Below are 27,246 nucleotides of genomic sequence, written 5' to 3'. Positions count from 1 at the left end.
CACAAGAATCTGAAAGGAAAAATTGGAATTTTCATAGTATATGATTATGTACCTAAAAAATCAGAAGAATCTACAGGAAATAAATCAATAGCTTTCACAGACAAATCAGTCAGAAAATATTTGGAAAGAAAAGCCCTCATTTATAAAAGTAAAAACAAAAATTAAATATGTAAGCATAAGTTTAACAAGAGAAGTTCCAAAATTTTATGAGGAAAACTATTAAACACTCCTGAAAGATACAAAAATAAACTTGAGGGCTTCCCTGGTGGCGCAGTGGTTGAGAGTCCGCCTGCTGATGCAGGGGACACGGGTTTGTGCCCTGGTCCGGTAAGATCCCACATGCCACGGAGCGGCTGGGCCCGTGAGCCATGGCCGCTGAGCCTGCGCATCCGGAGCCTGTGCTCCGCAACGGGAGAGGCCATAACAGTGAGAGGCCTGCATACTGCAAAAAAATAAAATAAAATAAAAATAAACTTGAACAAATGGAGAGACATACCATGTTCTTAGATAGGAAGACTCAATATTGTAAAGATGTAAGTTCTGAGGTAATTGATAAATACAAAGCAACCCTAATAATTTTAAAAGTATGATTTTTTTCTAGAGATAGACAAATTGATAATAAAGGTTATTTGGAAGAACACACAAATAAGAATTGTAAGGGATTTCCCTGGTGGCGCAGTGGTTAAGAATCCGCCCGCCAATGCAGGGGACACAGGTGCGAGCCCTGGTCCGGGAAGATCCCACATTCTGCAGAGCAACTAAGTCTGTGCACCACAACTACTGACCCTGTGCTCTAGAGCCTGCAAGCCACAACTACTGAGCTCGCAAGCCACGACTACTGAGCTCACACGCCACAACTACTGAAGCCCACGCGCCTAGAGCCCATGCTCTGCAACAAGAGAAGCCACCGCAATGAGAAGCCCGCACACCGCAACGAAGAGTAGCCCCCACTCACTGCAACCAGAGAAAGCTTGTGCACAGCAACGAAGACCCAATGCAGCCAAAAATAAATAAATTTATATAAAAAAAAGAATTGTAAGGAAAACCCTAAAAAAGTAAAGCAATTGGGGATGAAAATGGCTACTTTTATTAGATATTAGAACTTGATGATAAAGTTTCTATAATTAAAACAGTTAATATGGGTACATAGGTCAACAGAACAACAGAAAATCTAGTAATAGATCCAATAGCATTTTAAAAATTTAAATAAAACAAAGGAGGACTCTCAAATCCATAGGGGAAAAACGGACTTTTTACCAACTGGTATTGGAACAACTGGATAATTGGACAGCCATATACAATAAATACCATACGCCAAAGAAAAATTCTAAACAGATCAAAGATTTAATTACAAAAATTAAATCACAGAATTCCAAAAAGGAAACTTGAGTAAATTTCTCTATAACTTTCAAGAGGGAAAAACATTCCTAAATATGACTTGAAACCTGAAATGGTAAGTGAAAAAATTAATAAATTTGATTTCCTAAAAATGAAGAACTTTCCCATGGTAAAATAATACCATAAACAAAGTAAAAAGGCAAATACCAAACTGGGGAAAATGTTACACTTATAAGCTAGATAAAGAGTAAATATTCCTGATATATAAAGAGTTTCTAAAACTAGAAAAAAAAGGCCTACAACCCTATAGAAAAATAGGTATAGATAGGAAGGGACAATTCACAGAAAAAGAATTAAAATGACTGTTACTCATGTGAAAAGATGCTCAACCTTATTTATGGTAAGATAAAAAAAATAAAAACTATCATAAGATACCATTTCTCATCTACAAGGATGGCAAAAAGTTTGGCAACATACTCTATCAGTGAGGCTGTAAGGAAACAGGTGCTCTCATACACTGCAGATAGGAATGTAAAATGCTAAAACCCCCATGAAGAGGAATTAGGCAATACTTAGCAAACTTACATCTACATTTATCCTTTGATGTAGCAATCTCACTTCTGAGACTATATCCCAAAGATACGCTGGCAAAAAATTGCAAAGACATAAACAAAAAGCTATTTATTTAAGTATGATTTGTAATAGCACAAAAGTGGCAACAACCCAAATGTCCATTAATGGGGATTGGTTGAATAAACTGTGGTATACCCACTCAATGCAGTATGTCTGTGAACAGGAATAAGCATATCCACTAGGACAGCTATAATAAAAAAGACAGATAATAACACGTGTTGCTAAGAATGTGGAGAAATCAGAACCTTCATACACTGTTGGTGGGAATGTAAAATGGTACAGCTGTTTTGGAAAGCAGTCTGGCATTTCCTTAAAATGTAAAACACAGAATTATCATAGGAACCAACAACTGCACTCCTAGGAGTATACTCAAGAGAAATGAAAACTTATTTTGAAACAAAAACTTGTACAAGAATGCTCCTACCAGCATTATTCATAATAGCCAAAAAAAGTAGAGACAACCCAAATGCTCATCAACTGGTGAATAGAAAAACAAAACGTGATATATCCATACAATGTGATATTATTCAGTAACAAAAAGGAATAAAGTATGTACAGGTACATGCTACATCATGGATGAACTTTAAAAACTTTACACTAAGTAAAAGAAGCCAGTCACGAAGGACCACATATTGTATGATTCCATTTATATGAAATGTCCATGATAGGCAAATTTATAGAGATAGTTTGGTCTTTGGTAGGATTTGGGGGAAATGAGAAGTGACTGCTAATGGCTTTGGGGTTTCTTTTTGAAGTGATAAAAATGTTCTAAAATCGATTGTGTAATGATCGCACAACTCTGTGATGCTAAAAACCATTGAACTGTAAATTTTAAATGGGTGAATTGTACAGTATGTAAACTGTATCTCAATAAAGTTATAAAGGAATAAAGATTATTTTACTATTCACATGCATATATTAAGAAAAAAAGCATGGAGAATAAAAGTGTATAATATGCTCTTCTTTCTCTGAGGATGGAAATATATGAATATATGTATATGTAATATTATTTTTAATGGAATAACAAACTACAAAATTAAAAAATACCTATGGGAGAGGAAAGAATAGGGTGAATAGCACAGAGGTAGATGCTAGAAACTTCTTCAAATACTTCTTGTTTTGTAGGTTTGACTTGGAATCATGTAAATATTTTAAATAATTATAAAACAAATTAATCCCTAAAAATCAAAATGACCATATATATTTATCCAGTTTCCTTTGTGGCCTAACCATACAGAAGAATTATTCCCAGTAACTTTAAAACAGTAATTTGACTATATAACCCTAGGGGGATATATCCTAAAGACAAAACAAACTAAAAAACAATTTTTAGCAGTAATCGTATTTTTGATGGTAGTATTGGTACTTTTATTTTGAAACTGTTGCATGTAATGCATGGATTTAAGCAAATGATGAACTATGTTGGTGCCAGTGGAATGAAGCAAATAATGAATGCAATTATGTTGGTGTTTCTGAGAACCAGAATTTTCAATTTGGGATAAGGAGGAAAATGGGAGATTGATGAGGTGAAGTAAAAACTCAGTAGTCCTTGAGGGCATTTGGTTCGTGGAACAGACAACCCTACACTTTCAAAACACAGATTCCAATGTCTAGTCATGGGTCAATTTAAAAGGTTGAAGAATATCTACCACTGGTCACACTACAAGAGGCCAGGGACCATCATATTAAAATGGGTGGGTCTTTTCCATCCAGAGCAAAAAAGGGGGAGATGGGGCTTACTGTGGGAAGTCATAAACCACAGAGAGATTAACCTAATCATCCTGGCTCTTTTCCACACTCCACCGTGCCAAGCAAACATCCTCTGAGCAGTCAGCATGACAGTGCTTGGAAAAGAGTCATAATAATTACTCAGTATTTTCTGAATAGATCTTTGATATGCCTTCTATATGTTTCTTTCATTCTAAAGTTGTTCTCTGAAGAGCTGATGTCTTATTCCAATAATGACCCATGCTTCTCTGCTCTGATATGAGGCCATCTACTGAGTAGAAATGAATACTGTAGAATTTCCTCCTATTCAGAGAAGCCATATCAAAAGGACTGCTAGCCATCAATAACTGAGCAAGAATTGTTTTTCTATAAACAAATACTGGGCAGAATGGCCCTCTTTGACAGTAAAGTAGAGATAAAAAAGTAATTCGCATAACTTAATCTCCTCTATATTCCAGGGAATGGCAAGTTGGAGATTTACTTATCTAGAATTTTAATTCATTCTTCAGGACCAAGTTAATAAAAGACCAAGAAACTCCTGATTCAACTGGATATGGAGTATTTTGTAGACAGGGCTGCAGATTTTGGCTTTGTTATATTTCTGCTTTCTCAGTTAACATCTCAGAGCTGAAACATTCCACATTCCCCAGCAGTGTAGGGGCCAACTCAGGCTTACAATTCTGACTAAAAATCACCCTGTGCTTCTAGCTTATCCGAATTTTCTGCCCCTCACTAAGCATTACACTATCCAGGAGATACACTAGCAAGTTGTGCAACTGAGTAAAACCCACACTTTTCATTTAGATTCTTGCAACTGTATCATATGTAATATTATCACTTGTTCTACATTTTGGTCAAATAAATTTTTACATAAACTAAAAACAAACAAACAAACAAACAAACCCAGTAGTCTTGAATCTGAACTGAAAGGATCAGTTATGAACTCATGGTGTACTTTATGAGAGAGAAAGAGAAAAAATACTTCCTAGCTCTGTCCACTAAAAAGACCTAAAAACAATGGCCACCCCAGCAGCAATGAGAAGTACTAATACCCAGATTGTGGTCTGTAAATATCATTTCCTACTAAAACATATCAGGCTCATAGAAGAAAGTCTAATTCCAAGACTGGGGTAGGAAATGTAAAAGATGAGCCTAGAAACTATCTTAATCATACCAGAAAGCAAGGATGTTATCAAAGACAAATAGTATTTTAAAAGGACTCAGAAGTTAACTTGAAAAGCCTCCTACCAGCCAAAAATGGGACAATTTGAGCACTGTTATGGGAAATGTTTGCAACCTAAATTTCATTACATCTATGGTTCATAATAACATTAAAAAGATAAGAAACCAAAAAAATTAAAAACTAACCCTAGTTAATCATTTTTAATGTTAGACGCAACCAATTCATTTTGAAAACTGAAAAATAAAAATAAGAATCAAGCATGTACCCTGACTTTCCTATATGAACTATACTCCAGGATAACCAAATAGCTGATGAGAGGAGGTTTATCTTTTCAGAAGTAGTCCAGCTCCAACACCACTAATTATTAGAGAAATGCAAGTCAAAACTACAATAAGGTACCACCTCACACCAGTCAGAATGGCCATCATTAAGACGTCTAAAATAACAAATGCTGGAGAGGGTGTGGAGAAAAGGGAACCCTCCTACATGGTTGGTCAGAATCTAAATTGGTGCAGTCACTGTGGAAAACAGTATGGAGGTTCCTCAAAAAACTGAAAATAGAGTTGCCATATGATCCAGCAACACCACTCCTGGGCATATATATGGACAAAAACATAATTCAAAAAGACACATGCACCCCTATGTTCATAGCAGCACTATTCACAATAGCCAAGACATGGAAACAACCTAAATGTCCATTGACAGATGAGTGGATAAGATGTGGTACATATATACAATGGAATACTACTCAGCCATAAAAAAGAATGAAATAATGCCATTTGCAGCTACATGGATGGACCTTTACTTTACTAAATAAAGTAAGTCAGAAAGAGAGAGACAAAAACAAGGTCTTACTATACAGCACAGGGAACTATATTCAATATTCTGTGATAAGCCATAATGGAAAAGAATATAAAAAAAGAATGTATATATGTATAACTGATTCACTTTGCTGTACAACAGAAATTAACACAACATTGTAAATCAACTGTATTTCAATAAAAAAAGTAGTCCTGCTAATAAAGGAAGAAGGAATCATAGTATCAACATTTTATTATCCCTAATGAAATAAATGGGCAGGCACTGATAATCAATGGCACAAAAAAATCACAAAAAAAGAGACAATCAGACATTATTCCCTCCAAATGAAAGTATAAAATACCACTTAGAGAATATTCTTGACCTAAAAAAAAAAAATCAAAACAGAACCTGTTCAAGCTTCTAGATCTAATATGTAGGAAATACAGGAAACAGAGGAACATTTTAAAAGGACACCATCAGGCTGCAATCAGTAAAACACCAACTATGGGAAATGCTATAGGATAAATAAACAAGTTTCAATTAAAAAAATTGCAAGAAAATTATTAAATGAATGGATAAATAAGTAGGGAAGAGAGCCTATAGATTAAAAGAGACAAATATATCAACCAAATGCAGTGTATAAATCCTGTATGGATCCTAATTAAAACAAAGCCACTGGGGGAAAAAAAAACAGGAAAGGAAAAAAGGAAAGAAAAAGAGACAATCAAGGAAATCTGAACATTGATTGGATATTTGCCAATATTAAGGAAGTAATAAAATTTTCAAATGTGGTATGTTAAGTTTTTTAGAAGTTTTTATTTTTTAAAGATACGTTCTGAGATATTTGTAGATGAAATTATATGAAGTTTAAGATTTGCTTCAAATAATCCAGTTGGGGCGGGGGGTATAGATGAAATAAGAATGGCCATGATTGTTATAGCTGAGGGACACACGAGGGTTTACTGAACTATTTTCTCTACCTTTGTATATGGTTAAATTTTTCCATTATAAAAAGGTATTTTAAAAATTCTAGCATCCTTGAATAATGCTTTGTTATGTAGCTCAGTATTTTCTGAGGTTACAGAATGCTCTTCACACTAAACTCTTCTTGCCAAGGTTCTTGTCAGGTAATCCATGGCTGTCATTTGAGCCTTCTGTCTAGAAATACATAACATATATACCCTCATGACGTCTGGATAAAATGATAAATGCCTTAGCACTAAAATTCAATTTATTCTGTATTTTTTCAAACTAACTTTAAACCTGAAAATGTATATTGCCTTTAGTTCATTAAAGATTATAAATAGTCTTATTTATATCACTTAAAGTAAGCATTCATATAAAAAATCAAATTTCACACTCACAGATATAACCACAAAGAGCTCTATCACCACAGTTGGCAGACACTAAGGAAACTAAGCATTATCAGATATATTGAATTTCAAACCTGAACATGTGTCTTTTGTGGCTTTTCCACAAATTCTTTGTTATAATCCGGAGATTAGCAATGACAGGAGAACATTTATTCTTTGCTTCCTTCTCACTTTAAGACTATCGATAACACAGATGATGGTATTAATGAAAATGTTCACCAACAAGATTACAGACCTAAATATGTGAGTCAAAAGGAGTGGTCTTACCTGTTGCCTATATAGTGACAGTTTGCCTTCAATTGGCTCATTTCTCATCATTTTCTTTTCAATCAGCTGACTGATCTGTGTGTTTATTTCATTTATCTAAAACAGTATGAAAATAAAAAGGTTAAAACTCTGCCTATGATTACCCAAACTAAGGGACATCTGACCAAACAAAGCTTTGAATTTACAGTTGTTATAATCAGGAATTTGATGGGAGGATCAGCTCCATTAACATTATGAGTGGGCTGTTACGATTACTTTTAGAGACAACTTGCATTTCACAGCTCATGATATATATTTACACAATTTGATTACTTACATGGATTTAACCATCCATATCTAAGTTATCCTAAAGTATTCTACATGAAATATTTATATATTACTATCAAAAAGATGATTTCTAAGAATCTGAAGTTATCCCTTCACCTAGGCTGTGACTTTCAAGTAACTGTAAGTGATAAAGCAAATCTGGACTAACATTCCCCAGGGATTTAGTACAAGGAATTCACCAACCCAGCTGAGAGTTGACATGAATGACATCTAAAAACCCTTCCTGTTCTAATGAATGATCTGTGATTCTATAATAGCTGTCATTTATCCTACTCATTAATCTAAACTTTTCTCAAATGTAGTAAAACTGAATAAAGCCAATAGAAGCATATAGTCCTATAATAAATTTTTTTAAATTACATGGTTTTCAGTATAACTATCCTTTGAAAAAACTAGAATTTTCGTGTTAATCCTATAACATTAAACTGAGCCAAATCTGACTTGGACAACTAATTTCTATACATAAATTAAAAGAATAAAATCATTAGAATTATGTATTTAATTGTAGTGGCTATTAAGCATATTAAAGTCAAAATTTTTCAATCAATTTTCATGATATTTAATTATTATTTTAAAAAATATACATCTGATTAGTGTTTTTAGGGAAGAAAAATGTTATGATACCAGGCTTCAATGAGCATTACAAGAAAGTTTAGTAATTCCAAAGCAGGCATAAAAAGCTAATAAAAAACATTAGCTTTAAATACAAAATTGCTACAATATTATTCTTGGAAATAAAAAGTAATCACATTTATGATATTTAAAAAATTGTCAACTAAATTATTATATTATGAATATATAAACTTATGAGTCAATCATATACATTAATTTATATATCCAAGTTACCCACTTTCCTAATCAGTTGACTAGGTTTTTATAACACCATGTGGATTAAGTGACAGCATTATGTGTTATAATTTCTCATAAAGAACAACTCCTCATAACAGCTGTCAGCTCTTAGCACAGGTTAACTTAAGAGTCAAGAGTAGGACACTATAGAAAGCAGTTCACATAATTTTCACAGGAGTGGGGATGAGATAAAATTGGAAGCTTATAAAAAGAAGATGATTGTTACTTACTTTAGCTTCAAGTTCAAGAAGATCAGAATGACCCATAGCAGGCTCTGAAACCACTTTCTGTAAAAAATGCAATTCTTTTTTCTTGTTCTCTAATTCTTCAGGAAATTTTTCAGTTACCATATATGAGTTAAACTTTATCTCCTCCTCTAGACTCTTCATTAAACCTACAAAAATAAAATACATGAATATTCAGCCCAAGACAGTAGGTAAAGTGATGCTTTGTACATTTTAAAACATAAGACCTGGATAGTATGGCATATCCATTGAAAGCATTCTGTATAATACCTAGTATAGAACAATAAAAGATTGGTCACTGAAATTTTTTGCTGTTAATTAGAGTGATAATGAAGGACAATTTACATAGAAGAATATTTAAATTATAGAAAAAGTAATATTATGATATTTCCGAATTACCACCTAATTCTTTTACAGTCCACAATATGCAAAAATAACCTTTACAGTGCCAAATATTTTGTTGGGTCATATTTTGTCATCTAAGTATTTAAGGAATCTATGAACCAAATGACAACACAAATGAAATCTAATCCAGGTTATTTCTTCTATAACTGGTCATTTATTCTTCTTTTGCAGTACTTATGATGCAATTTATATTTCTATTCTAATACTTCATAAATGGTAATACATTATCATTTTTAGCTTTAAACCAATGAAGATATTACTAAAGGTACAAGTTAAAATCTGAAAAAGAGAAATTATCTACATTCATAAACACTTTCAGTTTTCCATGTTTGGTAGTTTTGATTTTGTAAATTATTAGTTTACAGTTAAGTGGCAACTTAAATTACATTTTTAAGATTTAAGTTTTCTTATTCTGGCAGAGTGAACAAACATACACATATACAGATTTTCAGTGAATAATGGTTTTGTTATAAATTCCCAGCCTTGAGAGCTTTAAAAAGTTTATTTCAGATCTTTCCATTACACATTTACAAATTCTGGCTTGACTTTTTAAAACACTGGATTTCCGGTTTAAGTAATCTGCGTACGTAGATTGCATAATAAATCTCAGCCAAAGCCTTAAAATTATTTTTAGTTCTGCTGTGCTAACCATATATTAATGTGTAAAAATTTATTAATGGCAAATTCACGAGTTTTCCATTCATCCCTACAATTTTCCACCTCTTTTTTTAGGGACTGGGGAAAGGAAGAGAAAAGAAAGTGTTTACTGAATCACACTATAATTAGGCAGACATTCCTATATGGTCTCCGATTAACTCTACAACCTGGCTTCTTTGGCTATTAGATGACTAGTTTTTCCACCTTCAAGTTCTTAAACATAGTGCATGTAATCAGAGATGCAAGAAATCAAAATCTGAAATGTTTTTAAAGATTTAAAATTCTTAAATGTTACTTTCCTTGTTTAAAAAAAGTTTCTAATTCTAGAAAATACAAACCAATCTATAGTAACAGAAAGCAGATCAATGGTTGCCTGGGGTGGGTTAGAGAGGCAGAGAGGGACAGGAGTGAGATATTACAAAGGGGCACTAGGAAATGTTTAGGGGTGATGGATATATTTGTTATTTTGATTAAGGTTGACAGTTTCACTAGTGTATATGTATGTCAAAACTTATCAAGTGTATACTCTAAACGTGCTGTTTACTGTATGTTCATTTTACCTCAGTAAAGCTATTAAAAAACAAAAACAGAGTTTCCACCACATTTTAAATTCTTCTCTTAAAAATTTTAACTTATGAAAAGTGGACACGTTTCTATGCAGTTTTTTAAAAATTATCTTTGAAAATCCTGGTGAAATTAAATATAAGGTCACTTAAGATCTCCGCAAACATTTTGATTAAAAACCCTCTGAAAACGTCTCACTGATCCTATTACAACTGAGTAGCTTCTTTTACATAATAAATCTCAGGACTATGTAGAGTGTAAAGATGAATTAACTTAAGTGAATATTTTACAACACAGCTGTTACTCTGAAAAAATACAAATTACACTGTTATACTAAAAATACTTTTATGTTATTTAAGCAAATAGAAATTTTTTGTAAGCCATTTGTTGTTACTAAAAAATTTCGATGGACCTTATTAAACTAAATGCCTGAAGCAACTGAACATCTGTTTAATTTACTCTTTTCCTAGGCTGCTGAATATAATCCTTAAGACTCTGCTTCCCAGAAAGATGTCAACAAAGCAGGAACTCCTTAACTTCCTGCTCCCCACTCCCTGTCCATCCACAAAAAACACATACTGCACACATAATACCTTATTTTTATATTTTCAGCCATTTTTTTCTTCCTTGATTTCTCTCCTACCCGTGGAAAAGAAAATTTTCTTCCTATGCAGGGTTAAGGTCTCTACTCCCACCTCCCAACTCTTTAACAGATTGTTTACTGAATGCTGGCTGTGTGTAATCTGTGTGCTAAGGCCTGAAAATAGAAAGAACAATTATGACTTGGTGACTAGCCTGTTTAGCTGTGCCAGAGTCAGATATGCCAACAATTAACATATTATGGTAATTGCTGTAGAACATTCAGTGCAATACAGGGACACAAAGGGAGCACACAGGAAAGGTTGTTACCAATTCTCACCTTTTCCTCCTGAATCTTCTAATCTTCCTTTGTCTGACTGACTCTTCAGCAATGTGAACACCACTAGACCACTAAGCTGCCTCAATCTATGCAGAGTACTGTATTTCTCAATCATTTGCACACTCTCTCCCTTGCCTTCTTTTCAAAGACAAGCCGTCAGAAGAAGCCTGCCCTTTTATCTCTACTTCTTCCTCCATCATTTGCTTAGCCTACTACATTTATGTTCTTTTAGGTCACTGTGCCTTGGCATGGAATGTCTTCCACTCCTCTACCTCTCCAGCTTTAATTTAACTCAATTGCCACACCTCCAGGAAACCATTTGACTCTGTGTTAGCGTTTAGTGCTCTTTGCCTCTTTGTTCTCATCCGAGCCTGTGCTGAGCTCCATCGGTGTATTTGTCACACTGCATTATAATTGTCCACTGCTTGTCATTTCTCCATTAGACTGTGAGCACTTTAATAGAAATAGCTTTTCTTTCTATTCCTAGCACTTAGCACAGTATCTGACAAGTAGCAGATGTCCAGTAAACACTGAATTAATGGACTATTGGTTTTGATCCAATTACTTCTATTACTGCATAACAACACAATTGACTTTATTGTTTAGCATCATCTACTAACATATTGCTTACATTAATATTTTAAACCAATATCTCGAGAGATGGCCAAAACAGAACAACTTTATTTGTCCATTTTATTACTAAATAATTATGTATTTCCAGGCCCAAACAATTCTATTTAGGCTAGAAAGCCAAAGCAAAACAAAGTCTATCAATTCAAACAAAAAATGAAATATTACTAATACTATAAATATCTTTGGATATTCTGTTTAGTTACCAGAATTAAAACATAATAGCAAGAAATATTTAACCTAATAAAATTGAGGATAACAGACAATGCAGAAACACATGTTCAGGCTAACATTTTAAGTTGTATTAAACTGTACTGATCAACCAATTTTTCTGCATACCAAATTTTTCAATTCTTGTACACATTACCTTCATTTTCAAAAATTCACTATTAATGTTAAGTTCTAGAAATTTCTTAGCAAGGATAGACATATGAAAACAAATTGCTTATTGATATTAATTTTAAATGGCTATAATTTAAGGAATTTCTTTTGAAGATTTATCTTAATTTTTTACAGTAAAGATGTGAAGGAACCTACATCAAACCCAAAGAACATATACTAAAAAGATATACTATATATAATACTAAGGAGGAAAAAAGCACTAAAAAATTACTTTCTTTTGTCCTAAACATTCTCCTAAAAAGTGAAAACCTAGTGAATAAAGAATCAAATGACACCAACAACTAAATGCATGGCAACTTCCAGGTACTGCTTGAATCTGAATTTATGACTGAGAGGAGTCAGAGATTCTGTGGAAAGCCACTAATTAATACGTATGAACCATACATTTTATAGGGAGTGCTATACTGGTTTCTTAAATATCAATTAAATATGCCATATTTCCTTGATTTTAAGATGCCATCAATTATAAGACACCATCAACTAAATTACAAACACCATATGAAATGCATACATAAAGTATAAGATGTATCCCAATTGCAAAAACAATTAAAATGGTAAAGAACATGTGTCTAGAATCAAGGAAATACTGTATTATCTCTTTCAACAGCTTTATTGAGATATAATTTATCACACAGCCATAAAATTCATCTGTTTAAAGTGTACAATTCAATGGCTTTTAGTAAATTCACAGAATTCTGTAACGATTACCACAATCAATTTTAGACCATTTTAATCAGCTTCAAAAGAAGCCTCTATACCCACTAGCAGTCACCTCCTCCCCCCATCATCCACCTACCAGCACAGCTGTCCTCCCCTACAGTTCCCAAACCCTAGGCAATCACTAGTTCGACTTCCACCTCTATGGATTTGCTTATTCTGGAAATTTCATACAAATGGGATCCTATAATATGTTTTTTGTGACTAGTTTCTTTCACTTAAGATGTTTTTGGGGTTCATCCATATTGTAGCATGTATCAACACTTCATTCCTTTTATTCTTGAATAACATTCCACTGTATGGATATGCTACAGTTTGTTTATTCATTCATCAGTTTAGGGATACTGGGGTTGTTTTCACTTTTTGGCTATTATGAACAATGCTGCTATGAACATTTATGTACAAGTTTTTGGGTGGGCATATGTTTTAAACTCTCTTGGGTAGAATAAAATTGCTGGATCATATGGTAATTCTAGGTTTAACACTTTGAGGAACTGCCAAACTGTTTTCCAAAGTGGATGCATCATTTTACATTCCCACTAGCAAAGTATGCAGGTTCCAATTTCTCTACATCCTTGTCAACACCTGGTATTGACTGTCTTTTTTATTACAGTCGTTTTGTATATTATATCTTAGAGTATAAAATTTCACAGAATACTAGAAAAAGATAAATTAACCTTCCCATAGCTGGATATTTACATTGAAATATTTCTCCAATACCAATGAGAACTTTTTACTGCTCTTCCAATTTACATGGTCTCCCTTCTGATGAGCACACTTAAAAAATGCCTAGGGGGGCTTCCCTGGTGGCGCAGTGGTTGAGAGTCCGCCTGCCGATGCAGGGGATACGGGTTCGTGCCCCGGTCTGGGAAGATCCCACATGCCGCGGAGAGGCTGGGCCCGTGAGCCATGGCCGCTGGGCCTGCGCATCCGGAGCCTGTGCTCCGCAATGGGGGAGGCCACAACAGTGAGAGGCCCGCGTACAGCAAAAAAAAAAAAAAAAAAAAAAAAATGCCTAGGATAGGTTTGGTGGTATAATCTGGGATATCAGAACAATGTATCCTCTATGTAAAGCTAATGTGCCAGCAGAGCCAGGGATACCCATGTCATTAGCACAAGCCAAAATATGAAACAACACTCAGTTTTAAGGGTCCAGCATTTTACTCTTTTTCTTTATAACCCTGGCACTAAAACAATATTCACATTTTTTCCATCCATCATTCTCATAAAATCCATTCTAAGTATTTTATACATTCACACACCAGAGAGCCTCTCTCCAAGGTGGTTTTCATTAGTTCACCTTCTGACAAAACACTGAAAGGGAATTTAAAAACCACAGGTCTTTAAAGGGAATTTAAAAACCACAGGTGAACCCTTAAGGATGTCTTCATCAGGGCTGTCACTTACTAGCTAGGAAATGATGCCCTAAAATGCTGAGCTATCACTTGACGATAAGTAGTTCCCATAAGTAAGGAAGACTACTGATTTAAACTAATATTCTCACTAATATGATGACATATCATATTATGTGATCATCTATATCATATAATATAATTTCCACTTACTTTCAGGTTTCGCATCTGCTGCTGCACGGCGCATACTTTTCAACTGGTTTTGTATTCTTTGCAGTCTCTGCACTGCATGAAATAGCTTTAAAATACAATTAGATCTATTACTTCCTTAGTCTAATGAAACCTACCATTCATATAGACATGCAATGAAAAATACAAGTTCCACATAATTATTATGCTGCAAAGGGAACAAATGATAAAAACTAAGAAATTACTAAGCTAAACCCAAAATGTAATTGGTTCGCTCAATACCTTCTCATGTAAAACTTAAAAGAAAAGCTTTCAGACATTTTTTCTTTAGCTATTTGTTGAATTAGGTGATCAAGGAAAAATGCTGGTTAGAAAAGTATATGCACCAGGCTTTTCTTGTTAAAACATGGTTTTCTTTATTCTAAGGAATGCTAGCATTCTCAGAAATGATGGCTCAGGAATCAGAAACTGATGCTAAGTAACCATTCAGGGCGTGGGCAATGCAGCTTACTGCTGCAGGGTAACTATTATGATGCCAAGCCAAGTTCCAAAAGAGCCAAACATCTAAACTGCTCACTTAGTAGGAAATGAAGCTGATTTGAAATATATTTTTAATGTACAAGTCTACTCAGTTTTAAGATAATTTTTTTCTTTTTTTTTTTTTTTTGCGGTATGTGGGCCTCTCGCTGTTGTGGCCTCTCCCGTTGCGGAGCACAGGCTCCGGACGCGCAGGCTCAGCAGCCATGGCTCACAGGCCCAGCCGCTCTGCGGCATGTAGGATCTTCCCGGACCGGGGCACGAACCCGTGTCCCCTGCATTGGCAGGCGGACTCTCAACCACTGCGCCACCAGGGAAGCCCTAAGATAGATTTTTAATAAAATACAAGAAATACTTTCTGGCCGGGAATTCCCTGGTGGTGCAGTGGTTAAGAATCTGCCTGCCAGTGCAGGGGACACAGGTTCGAGCCCTGGTCTGGGAAGATCCCACATGCCGTGGAGCAACTAAGCCCATGCGCCACAACTACAGAGCCTGTGCTCTAGAGCCCATGGGCAACAACCACTGAGCCCATGCACCGCAACTACTGAAGCCCACGTGCCTAGAGCCCGTGCTCCGCAACAACAGAAGCCTCTGCAATGAGAAGCCCGCGCACCGCAGCGAAGAGTAGCCCCAGCTCGCCGCAACTAAAGAAAACCTGCGCACAGCAAAGAAGACCAAATGCAGCCAAAAATAAATAAATAGGGCTTCCCTGGTGGCGCAGTGGTTGAGAGTCCGCCTGCCGATGCAGGGGACACGGGTTCGTGCCCTGGTCCGGGAAGATCCCACATGCCGCGGAGCGGCTGGGCCTGTGAGCCATGGCCGCCGAGCCTGCGCGTCTGGAGCCTGTGCTCTGCAACGGGAGAGGCCACAACAGTGAGAGGCCCACATACCGCAAAAAAAATTAAAAATAAATAAATAAATAAATAAATAAATAAAATTAAAAAAAAAAAAAACTTTCTGGCCAAATTATTTTTTCTTTAAGGCAAAGTCTAAAAACGTGGAGTGTGGGTAATTTTGAGCCTTTCAAGATCTGCTTATTTGCCCATGGAGTAAAGTGTAAAGTGATGATCAGTGGAATAAAATGGATGTTTTTTCATAGCCCCAGAATCTCAGGACACCCTTTAGAGATTCTAGAAGTTTTATTAGCAGTTAATCTTACTGCTTAACATTACAATGGATATTCTGTAATGCTGGAACAACATGAGTTAAGCATGGGCCAAAAGATAGTGTATAGATACCTACAGGGAATAGAACCCAAAAGATGGTATTGTTTTTGCTGTTGGTGCCACACAATACTTTTTGTTGTTGTTGTTGTTTGTTGTTTTTTAAAATAAATTTATTTATTTATTTTATATTTTATTTTTGGCTGTGTTGGGTCTTCGTTTCTGTGCAACGGCTTTTTCCAGTTGCAGCGAGTGGAGGCCACTCTTCATCGCGGTGCGCGGGCCTCTCACTGTCGCGGCCTCTCCCGTTGCGGAGCACAGGCTCTAGATGCGCAGGCTCAGTAGTTGTGGCTCACGGGCTTAGTTGCTCCGCGGCATGTGGGATCTTCCCAGACCAGGGCTCAAACCCATGTCCCCTGCATTGGCAGGCAGATTCTCAACCACTGCGCCACCAGGGAAGCCCGCCACACAATACTCTTAAAAAGAGTATTTCATCATGTTAACAAAGGGAAACTTCTACAATTCTAAAAAATCTTCTTTACATTTGAATGATCAGCAGGGACTATTTCTTTCCCAATGAGAATATAAACTTTTATGTGGGTACCTGATTCTTTTGTTCCTGTTTCTGTTGTGCAAGAAATTCTTCTCTCTCTTTCTCAACTCGAAGTTGCCTTGCTATTTTAAGCATCCGTTGATGATTCTGAACTGTCTCCACCTACAGTGAGGGAATAAATAGTATATGTTACCATCAGGTTTAAGAAAGACATTAGCATGTCATGTGACTCAAACATCCATTTATCATTTCCTTTTGGTAAACAGTATTCCCTACAGATGACACTAAAGTTTCAGACTCCAGGTCCTTAACAAGTTTTGGGCTACTGCCTAGGGAGATTCCCTTTCCATCAATGTATTTGACTCCAGCCTCCGATGTACACTCATGCCTTGCTTAATCTTTATTTGCATTCCTAAATCTTTGCAAGTCCTTGGGACTTGGGGCCAAAGTCTTACAGTGCTAATTCTTGCCTTACCCTTTTCTTCAACCGTTCAACTCTCTTAATGAGCTGATCCTTTTCTTCCTCCATTGCACTGATATCCTAAAAAGTAGTCAAGAAGACGTTATAAGAAAAAGTATTCTTTGTCTGTAGAATTCAGGTAAGGTCTTTACATGATTATGCATCTACCATTTCCATCATTTATAACCAGAGCGTTAAGAAACAAAGATCCTCTTTTGGATGAAGGGCATTTCTATTCCCACCCCTCACCCCAGGGTTCTTTATGCAGGGTAATTTATTTGGTAGCTTGGTGTTCATCTAGAAAAGCAACTGAAACAGGTTACAAAGCAGCAAGGTAAAGTTGCCAACCAGACCATTTGTGCTCTGATTCCAAATATGGGCACATGATTTTTCAAAAATCTTCTATAATGGAAAGTGTACAGGTCTAAAAACATGAACAACAGCTGTTGACATCCCGTCTGCTCTGTTAAATACCAAACTATATATTCTGTCAATTTTCCATCAAAATTATGTTTAAGGCTATGGTGTTTTCAAGACATAAATTTGTATCTGGTTTTGTCAATTAACCAATTCCCTTTCTAAAAATAAAGATTTCAAAAATGTCTTTTAACCAGCTCCACAATAGTTTCTAGTGAAAACAAACGAACAAAAAATCCTTCCTAACCCAAAAAACTAATAGGCTAACTCTCACAGTAATAATAAAAGGAAAAATATATACGGTAGTCAGTACTGACAGGATTTGGGGAAATAGGCACTGTTACTACTGGTGGCATTATATTGAAGAACAATATCAAAAGTCTTAAAATAAATGTGTATGCATTCTGGCTCAGTAATTTCACCTCTGGAAATCTATAAAGGTTCTCATAGATGTCAATTATATCTAAAATTTGGAAATGACCCAAATGTCTGAGGATTATTAAGTAAATTATGGCACAACACAATGAAAATCACTAAAAATTATGAAGAATGTTGAATGACATGAGAAAAAGTCATGATATGACATTACTTGAAAGAAGCAGATTATAACATTTATATATAATACAATACCAAGAAAAAGGTTTAAATATATTCACTAAAATATCAGTAGCAGTTATCACTAGAGCATGGCATTTTGAGTGAATTATTTTCTATTTTTTGCTTAATCATACTTCTTTACAAAGAATATGTTGAAAAATACTTTGGTAATAATTAATAAAATTAAAGTCACAGACTCTAGGTTATTTTATCATTTTAGTCTACTCACATGACATAATGGAGGAACCGTAGATGGACATCACTCTTATTCCATACTTTGTGATAACTATCTACTTATGGGTCTTTCTTTTCCATTAGATGTGAGTTCATCTTTCATTTCTTATACATTCATACATACATTCTCAAACTCTTATTGAGAACCTATCACATGCCGGGCACTGTGATAGGCACTGGGGATACTGTGGTGAACAAGATATGTAGACATGGTCCCTGCCCTCACTGGGTTTAAATACAGTTGGTAAGACAGACATTAAAATAATCATAAGTGTAATGAGTGTTATGAAACAGAAAGAACTGGGGGGAACTAATCTATCTAGGGAATCAGGGAAGGCCTCCCTGAGGAAGCAACTTCTAATGTTTCCTGTTTGAATGAGAAGATAAAGATGTGATTTCTAAAAATACAAAATCCATGAAAGTGAGAATTAGCAATTGTTTAGAGAAAGAACTTACACACCTAGCAAGAATATAAAGACATTTTTTGGAGAACACTAAGTAACATACATCAAAAGTCCTAAAAATTCTCATATGCTTTAATAAGCAATTCTACTTCTAGGAATTTACTCTAAGGAAACAATCACAGGTACCCCCAAATAAATTTATGTAGAAGATAATAGCAGCATTATCTATGACAGCAAAAAACGAAAACAAAACATCAAAAATTGTTAGACTATCCATACCACAGAATATTAAATTAATATTAATAATTAATTAATATTAATTTAGTCATGAAAAATCATACTGCAGAAAGATAACAATGGGAATATATTCACATGTAATGATTAAAAAAACAAATAATTATGTATAGCATGATCCCAAATACACACACATATATATATTTTTTTCTATATCATATATATATATTAGATAAAGACCCAAATTTTAATTGCTTTTAATCCATGGTAATGGTTTATATAGTACATAAGAACTAATTATGAATTTACCCTGGCCTCATTAATTTCTTCAGTAAAGAATCAGCAAAGGTCCTACAAAAGAAAATTTGCCATTTGCTATCACTAGTTTCCATATAATCTTAAGACTCATACTGAATTTAAATCAAGTCCAAAAAAAAATGGTTATTATGTTTTTTTCCTTTACCCTTCTTATTTCTGCTGTAGAAAATCCAGATGTCTTGAGCTGCTCACATTCTTTATGCAAAGTTTTAAAGGCTTCCATCAAATCTTCATACTAAAAGAACAAGTTAAAAAATTATAAACTAGTGACTAGATCCAGTAGGCTTTTCTTAATCAGGTTATCTATTAACTTAAAGTGATTACTTAATCGGTATAGAACAGTATTTAAATATATCCTTTAACATTTATATAGGACACAAAAAAAGTTGGTGTATATAATCTGGCCTCTAAAGACTTCTCTGGTTACTTCCCTAACCAACACTCCATTCACTAGCTTTGTTGATCTTCTTTCAATCCCTGGAATATTCCACCTTCACTTTACACACCCTATTCCCTCTGAGAATACTCTATGACTCCCTCACCCTTTGCCAGTATAGCTCCTATTAATCCTTCAGGTCTCAGCACAGACACCACTATCCTCAAAGAAGCCTTCTCTAGCCCTGTACCTATTCCATATCAGAGTATCATGATATCAGAGTAAATATCATATAAAATTATAATTGCTAGTTACTTGTCTGTCTCCCTCATTTAGACAGTGAGAGTCAGGAGGATAAGAATCATATTACTTGTGGAGACTTCTACATTCCTAGGGCCTAGCATAGTGAATAACCAATACAGGTGTTCAATAAAAAGTAGTTAAAGGAATGAAAAAAATCACAACCCTTATCCAAAATTTTTTAAAAATAGGTTTTTTTTGTGGATAATGACAGAAAATTAATAATATTTTTTCTTGACTGATCATATTCTGCAAGTCTGTAAATCAATCATTTAAAACTCTTCATTCAGAAAGACAATGTTCATTTTTTATTAGGCTCTCTATTAAATGGCTAAATGTGTAAGTCATTTTATACATATACTTCAAACATGCTTCGAGGACAAACATGTCTTTATTATTATTAATCCTTCCATTAATAATTAGCTGGGCGTGTTTAGTAAAAGCCTATTAATAACCTTCCTCCAGGGATGTCCCTGGTGGTGCAGTGGTTAAGAATCCACCTGCCAGTGCAGGGGACACGGGTTTGAGCCCTGGTCCGGGAAGATCCCACGTGCCGCAGAGCAACTAAGCCCGTGCGCCACAACTACCGAGCCGGTGCTCTAGAGCCCGCATGCCACAACTACTGAAGCCTGCGTGCCTAGAGCCCGCGCTCTGCAACAAGAGAAACCACCGCAACGAGAAGCCTGAGCCCCGCAACGAAGAGTTGCCCCCACTCGCCCCAACTAGAGAAAGTCTGCGCACAGCAACGAAGACCCAACACAGGCAAATAAATAAATAAATTTATTTTAAAAATAAAATAAAATAACCTTCCTCCAGAGGAATTGGTTTCTATCAAATTTATTGATGTGGGAGGGTAGGGAGGATAAAATATTTCATATTTACACCTCTCTATTTCTTACATTATGTAAAGCATTCAAAGGTAGGGGCTGCAGTGGTATCATTCTGCTGTACTTTTCTCAAGGCATCTACTGTAACATTTGACATAATTATTTGCATAAATCTTTCAACCCTAGAAATGTCTTAAGGGATCAATACTGACTCTATTTTGAGTGACTGCTATGGCTACCCAAAAATAACAAAATACATGGATGAAAAAACATTTAGTTGATTGTTTCAATTAATACAAATTTTGAGCACATACCATATAGAAGCAACCCTACCAAACTCTGGAGGAAAACAAAGATGGATAAGACATGATACCTGTTTTCATAGATCTCATAATCTATTGGGAGAGACAGATTGACAGACTACTCACAACAAACTGGCACAAAACGGTCTACATACCTACAATAGAACAAAAGCACAAATGCTAAACAGAGGCAAATTTTTTTCTTTTAAATCAAAGTTCTTTGAAATCTTAAGCCTAAATTCTTTCTTTCCATAGTCTTTGATCAGCAATGTGCTTTGAAATCACAGGACCAGGAGCCAGACCAGCCAGAATCCTGAGTAGTCAAGAGCTTTAAGACCTTAAGGCCAGAACCCAGTATCACCCCAAAACTCTGGAGAGGAAAGTACACTGAAATTGCAAATTCCTGGTCCTTTCTCTACCTTCTGCCTGATTGGAACATCCTTTGATATCATAAGCTTGGCTTCTTTGTCTACACACAATCTTTGAAGGTGCTCACATGTACCAATTCACCTGGCATACTGTCAATTTATACCTTTTGCTCCAGTGTAATTATTATAACCCCTTTCCTCTCTGATTTTGATGACAAATTATACAGTCACAGAACTGATCAACAAAGTGTTCTGCAGTCCCAAGCCCAGGATCCTATCTACCCACAATTCTTTTTTATTCAACCCACATTTATTTATTTATTTTTTAAACATCTTTATTGGAGTATAATTGCTTTACAATGGTGTGTTAGTTTCTGCTTTATAACAAAGTGAATCAGCTATACATATACATATATCCCCATATCTCCTCCCTCTTGTGTCTCCCTCCCACCCTTCCTATCTCACCCCTCTAGGTGGTTACAAAGTACCGAGCTGATCTCCCTATGCCATGCAGCTGCTTCCCACTAGCTGTCTATTTTACATTTGGTAGTGTATATATGTCCATGCCACTCTCTCACTTTGTCCCAGCTTACCCTTCCCCCTCCCCGTGTCCTCAAGTCCATTCTCTACGTCTGCATCTTTATTCCTGTCCTACCCCTAGGTTCTTCATAACCCCCTTTTTTTTTTTTTAGATTCCATATGTATGTGTTAGCATATGGTATTTGTTTTTCTCTTTCTGACTTACTTCACTCTGTATGACAGACTCTAGGTCCATCCACCTCACTACAAATAACTCAATTTCCTTTCTTTTTATAGCTGAGTAAAAAATATGGAACACTTCATGAATTTGCGTGTCATCCCTGCGCAGGGGCCATGATAATCTTCTCTGTGTCATTCCAATTTTTAGTATATGTGCTGCCAAAGCGAGCACCACAATTCTTAAGTAATAATTATTCTAAGATCCAAATTTCAGGGGTTTTTTTTCTATCCACATACTCTATCACCAAAAAGGTATTTGTGTGCAAAAGTCAATATTTTCATAAGTGATTACAGCTGAACATTAGTTGATAACTATATTACCTTTTGATGCCACTGGAAATACGGAGACAGCAAATAAACTAAAGTGAGATCAATATATATTTGAAAGTGTGCACCTTGAAATCCACTACGGATAGCTTAAAAATACCATTTATATATTGTATACCTGTTTATTGGTATCAGCCACGGTTTCATCCTGAAGAAACTCACTTGGTACCTCAAGTTTTATTAAAAAACGAGCTAAATATGCTCTTTTCTTCAGTTCATTAGTCCTCTGAAGAAGCCAGTGGAGCACTGGGTAAATTACAGGTTTACTTCCAATCACCAGACCCTGACGAAAGTTACTCCTATAAAAAGAAAATAAACACACACACAGAGGCTTATAAGTAAACCTTGAAAAGAGGTAACATTTGCTCAAAATCCAATTTACAATTTCCTGATTGCTTTCCATGACTATTTAAAAAAGATAAAACCAAGGTTAATCTAAAGTCAGTCTGCACATTAACAATAATCATAAAATTAGGCCTTTAATGTATCACTGGAATATACAGGGAGGTTGTTTTGGAACCAGTAACCAGTAAAGTCAGCCTAAATACTTCACTTCATTGACTGGACAGGTTTAAGTCATTGTTTTTGTCTAGGATGGCAGATAAATGATAAAATGGAATCATGGAATTGCCTGACTTTTCTGATTAAGAGAAAGAACTGACTCACTTAAGACTCCTGCATGACAAAAGAACATTAAGAATTCAAGATTATTTTGAAATTCAGTGATTTTCTGAGGCCACTGACTTAGGGAAAACAGGCATTGCCAGGAAGACTGACTGTGAAGGTTTGGATATTAAAGCACAGCTCTAAGAAAGCAATACTTGATCAGATTCTTACATGTCCGTGGCATTTCCTGGAGGTTTGTATTTAAGGATACCAAGAAGGCTCAACATCCTTTTGGCTGTCTGCTCTGGCATCTCCTCTCTGATATCAACAACCTGCTAACAAAGAAATTGAAAAAATGTTATTATTGTATATATAACAAAGTACAATATTTAAACTCACTGACAAAATTGTTCTGCTAGAGCGTAACAGTCACAACAGTCTCTTCAAAAACGGATTAAGTATGGAGGCCCCCAGATTCCAAGTGAGGGTACATACAAGTATGATCAGGATTCATATTAAGAAAGTCAAGCTTTAAAAAGTCTCAGTGGAAAAGACCAGTGTATGAGAGACATGAGCCAACTTGCAACACAATAAAACCTTTCGTAAAAGCATCTTCATTCCAGGACCAAATCTATTTATGTTTGGAAGTAGACAAATAATTTCCAAATAAGGTACAAGTAGATAATTTAGTTTTTGAGCTATTAAGAAACCTTAAAGATCTCTACTATCTATAGCTTTACAGGCATGGAAAATTAGGCCCAGAGAGGTTAAATAATTTGCCCTAGATGCACAGATATTTAGTGGCAGAAGCTGGCTTTCTTGCCACCCTTTTCATCACAGAGAAGAAGAAAACTCTTACCTTTGGGTCAATCTCAGCCAGAACATCACTGAGAACTTGTAATAGTTGCATTGGCTCCAGGGAATCAAATGTGATCAAGTTATAGTTCTTCCTAAAAGGCTCCTTATTGAGATTGTCCACGATGAATTTGATTTGATCACTCATAATTAGGTCTTATAATTTAAACTAAAGAGTAAAAATACAGAAAAAAATTCCTCAATATTGGTAATAAAAGTTCTGTATTAACAAAATACAGTCAACCGAAACTCAGGAAGTAGGCATGGGAAGTATTCTACATGGCATATAAAATGCTGGGAAGAGGGTTATCTTGTTGAAAGAAAAAGAGTATGCAGACTTTATTAGGAATGCTACAGTACATACTGTTAATATTTAATGACCTGTTTTTGTATATGCATCTGATAGCAATCATCTGAATTAACATTGAATTAATGTGGACAAATGAATACAAAATCCACCGACATTAACATTTCTCCCACTCAGTTTCACATTTTCTACCTAGAGGTAAAAACTTGTTAGCCTATAAACATGCTTCTATTTTTTTTTTTTTTAATTAGCAGCCCACATTAATCCAAATTACCAATTTCTCTGGAGAATCAGATCTGGCAACCCTGGAACCACTGGGTACATGGCCACAACCACCTGAAGCTGGGTAGAGGCTGCAAGCTTCAGCCTTCGGGGTGCGCTCTTTGGTTTTGTTTTGGTTTCCTCCACCAGGTACTCTTCACACACTGATGCATCAACTCTGCCACCCTTGAGTCATTAAGGCTTTCATCTCCTTTGCCTTCAATAGTTCCACAGTCTCTGCCTCTCCCATTCCAAATCACTTTGTAGGCGTCTCATTGCCAACAAAATAAAGTCCAAACTTCTTGGATTTTGAGACCCTTTAAGATCTAGCTCAATTTACAGTTTCTCAGTATTATTTCCAATTGTTACCTTACACCCTTTCAAACTTCAGCTGACTGAAATAAGCACTGCTCCCTAAATAGCTTTTCCATCTCTGCCTTCAGTTAATGCTGTTTTTTCTGCCTAGGACTGTTCTCCCTTTCCCCCATCTCTAAAGGTGCAAATCCTAACCATGTCTCAAGCTCTGCCCTCCAAATCCAAGTTCCTCTAGGAAATCTTTCTCAAGCTATCCCCCAGTTCTGCATCAGAAAGGCAGCATTTGCCCTCCAAGCTGACCACTTTATCTGCACTGCTCTCCTGGAGTTACTTTTCTGTTTTGTACTAGTTACTTACGGACAGTTTCTCTTCTCTACTAAACTGTAAATTCCATGAGGACATATCTGTGCCTAATTCTATCTCTGAATATCCACTGCATCTAAAACAGTGACTTCTTCCACTAGACTGAATTTGTTCACAGGCCCAAGGCCAGAAAATAAGCATAAGCCTAAATAGAGTGGCAGTGAGGAAGATCATAACTTTTTAAAAAATTGATTACCTGATTATTTAACTGCTGAAACAGCTTAACCAAGGCTATTAGTGTTTCTTGCACACAGGTATCACTGGTTTAGTATGGGAAAAAGTGGTAGAAATTTGCAGACAGGCAATTTTTTAGAGTAGCTATTTTTAAAAATGAATTTTAAAATGAACTACTAAAAAAAGAAATAAAGAAAAAAATACTTCAGTGCTCCCTAATAGTTCCTAATCATGAAATGAAGAGATGCTATTTTATTTAAGACATTCATTGGAGCTGCAGGCACCTTGCTCTGAAATAGGTTTTTTAAAGTGGGTGGGTGGAGCTAGATACCTAACATTGAAATGTAAAAATATTATCATTTCCTCATAAGTATGATAAAATTATGAGTAAATGATTATTATTTTTGAAAAATAAGCCAAAAGAAGGTAGAAAAGATAACCAATGTGGTTTAAAATTTTGAGGTTTCCTTTAAACTATAAAAGGAAAACCTTTACATAAATTAAATAAAAATCCACACTGGAGACGCAAATGTTCCACTGTTGAAAGTATTTTAAGTATAAGTCCACGTCACAATCTTCACACACGGATATATTAATTTTTAACTCTTTAGAAATCATATACATGTAGAAATTACACATACATAAAACGTAACACATACACACAGATATATATTCTTTTTTTCCCTTCCCAAAACCAGAATACTTGGATAAACAAGTAAAACGTTCCCAGGAGACAAAGATGTACTGAACAGGTAGGTTGTCTGTGCCCAGTGGGCTCTGCGCTCTAAAATTAGCAAAAGCAATCACTCTCCCTCTTCCAGAGGAAAGTCGCCACACTAATTCACAAGCACTCACCCACATAAGAACCCGAGAGGGTGGGGGAGAAGAACTGAAACCAGGACATGCGTTTATCTGGCACAACTCGGCACAGAAACGACGCTGCCCTGGTCCCAGGCTGGCACGCGCGCTGGACCAGCAGCCTCCCAAGGTTCCTCAAAATAGTATCTCCCCCACCCCCTCCCGCCCCCGGGGCTCGCGAGAGCGGACAGAGGACCCCACGTCAGACCCAGGCACCTCGCGAGGGCTGCTCTGGGCTCCCCTGCGGTTCATCCCGCGGGGGAGCCGCCCGGATGACTGCGAGGCACCACAGGGGCCGACCCTCGATGTTGGGGTTGAACTGCTGCTACCCCTCAGTTCTCGAGGTGCTGCACGGGGAAGGGGAAGGGGAAGGAGTTCTCTCCTACTTAGGGGTTTGGGGGAGCTTCCGACCGCGGCTTGGCAAAGTTACCTCAAATTCTCCTCACGAAACCACTTCCCCCCCCGGGAAGCATCCGGGCTCTAGTGAGTTCCTAGAGACGAGCTCCTTGGCAACGGTTGCTAGGCCGTGGACACATCACTTCCGGGGGCGGGAGGGTCGGCGCGTTTCCGCGAGGCCCTGGGCGCGCGCTCTGTGGCCAAGGCCATGGAGGCGAAAGGCGGAGGGAGGGGGGCTTACCTGCAAACTAGCTTCACAGGTTCTGAGCCACTGCGGACAGCTTAGAGAGTTGGGGGTTGTTACCGTGGCAATAAACTTTCCCAAACGTCCTGCAGTTTGCAGTTTACGAAACACT

General features: G+C 36.2%; 1 protein-coding gene and 1 non-coding gene across 6 annotated transcripts in view; both read right to left on the bottom strand.

Moving 5' to 3' along the window:
• The window catches only part of IFT81 (intraflagellar transport 81), an 87,247-nt gene extending 60,244 nt beyond the window's left edge, over positions 1-27,003 (bottom strand). For 3 of the 5 annotated variants that reach the window (XM_060118624.1, XM_060118628.1, XM_060118629.1), the window contains exons 1-10: positions 26,925-27,003; positions 24,221-24,385; positions 23,593-23,696; positions 22,874-23,054; positions 19,642-19,731; positions 17,308-17,373; positions 16,884-16,994; positions 14,604-14,688; positions 8,730-8,893; positions 7,324-7,419 (exon numbers count right to left, since the gene is read on the bottom strand). In XM_060118624.1, coding sequence (XP_059974607.1) covers positions 7,324-7,419; positions 8,730-8,893; positions 14,604-14,688; positions 16,884-16,994; positions 17,308-17,373; positions 19,642-19,731; positions 22,874-23,054; positions 23,593-23,696; positions 24,221-24,364 — 1,041 coding nt within the window. In that variant the 5' untranslated portion in view covers positions 24,365-24,385; positions 26,925-27,003. Of the gene's footprint in view, positions 1-7,323; positions 7,420-8,729; positions 8,894-14,603; positions 14,689-16,883; positions 16,995-17,307; positions 17,374-19,641; positions 19,732-22,873; positions 23,055-23,592; positions 23,697-24,220; positions 24,386-26,491; positions 26,620-26,924 lie in introns of those variants that run through there. The other 2 variants (XM_060118627.1, XM_060118625.1) reach the window with 2 other exon arrangements.
• Positions 22,493-22,600, bottom strand: LOC132503343 (U6 spliceosomal RNA). Its single transcript, XR_009534591.1, has one exon. It is a non-coding gene; the product is annotated as a U6 spliceosomal RNA (small nuclear RNA).
• Positions 27,004-27,246: the final 243 nt, after the last annotated feature.

This window comes from Mesoplodon densirostris, chromosome 15 (assembly GCF_025265405.1).
Source record: "Mesoplodon densirostris isolate mMesDen1 chromosome 15, mMesDen1 primary haplotype, whole genome shotgun sequence".
Taxonomy (NCBI): Eukaryota; Metazoa; Chordata; class Mammalia; order Artiodactyla; family Ziphiidae; genus Mesoplodon; species Mesoplodon densirostris.
The sequence above is the reverse complement of the archived record's forward strand: the minus strand, read 5'-3'. Positions and strand labels throughout refer to the sequence as shown.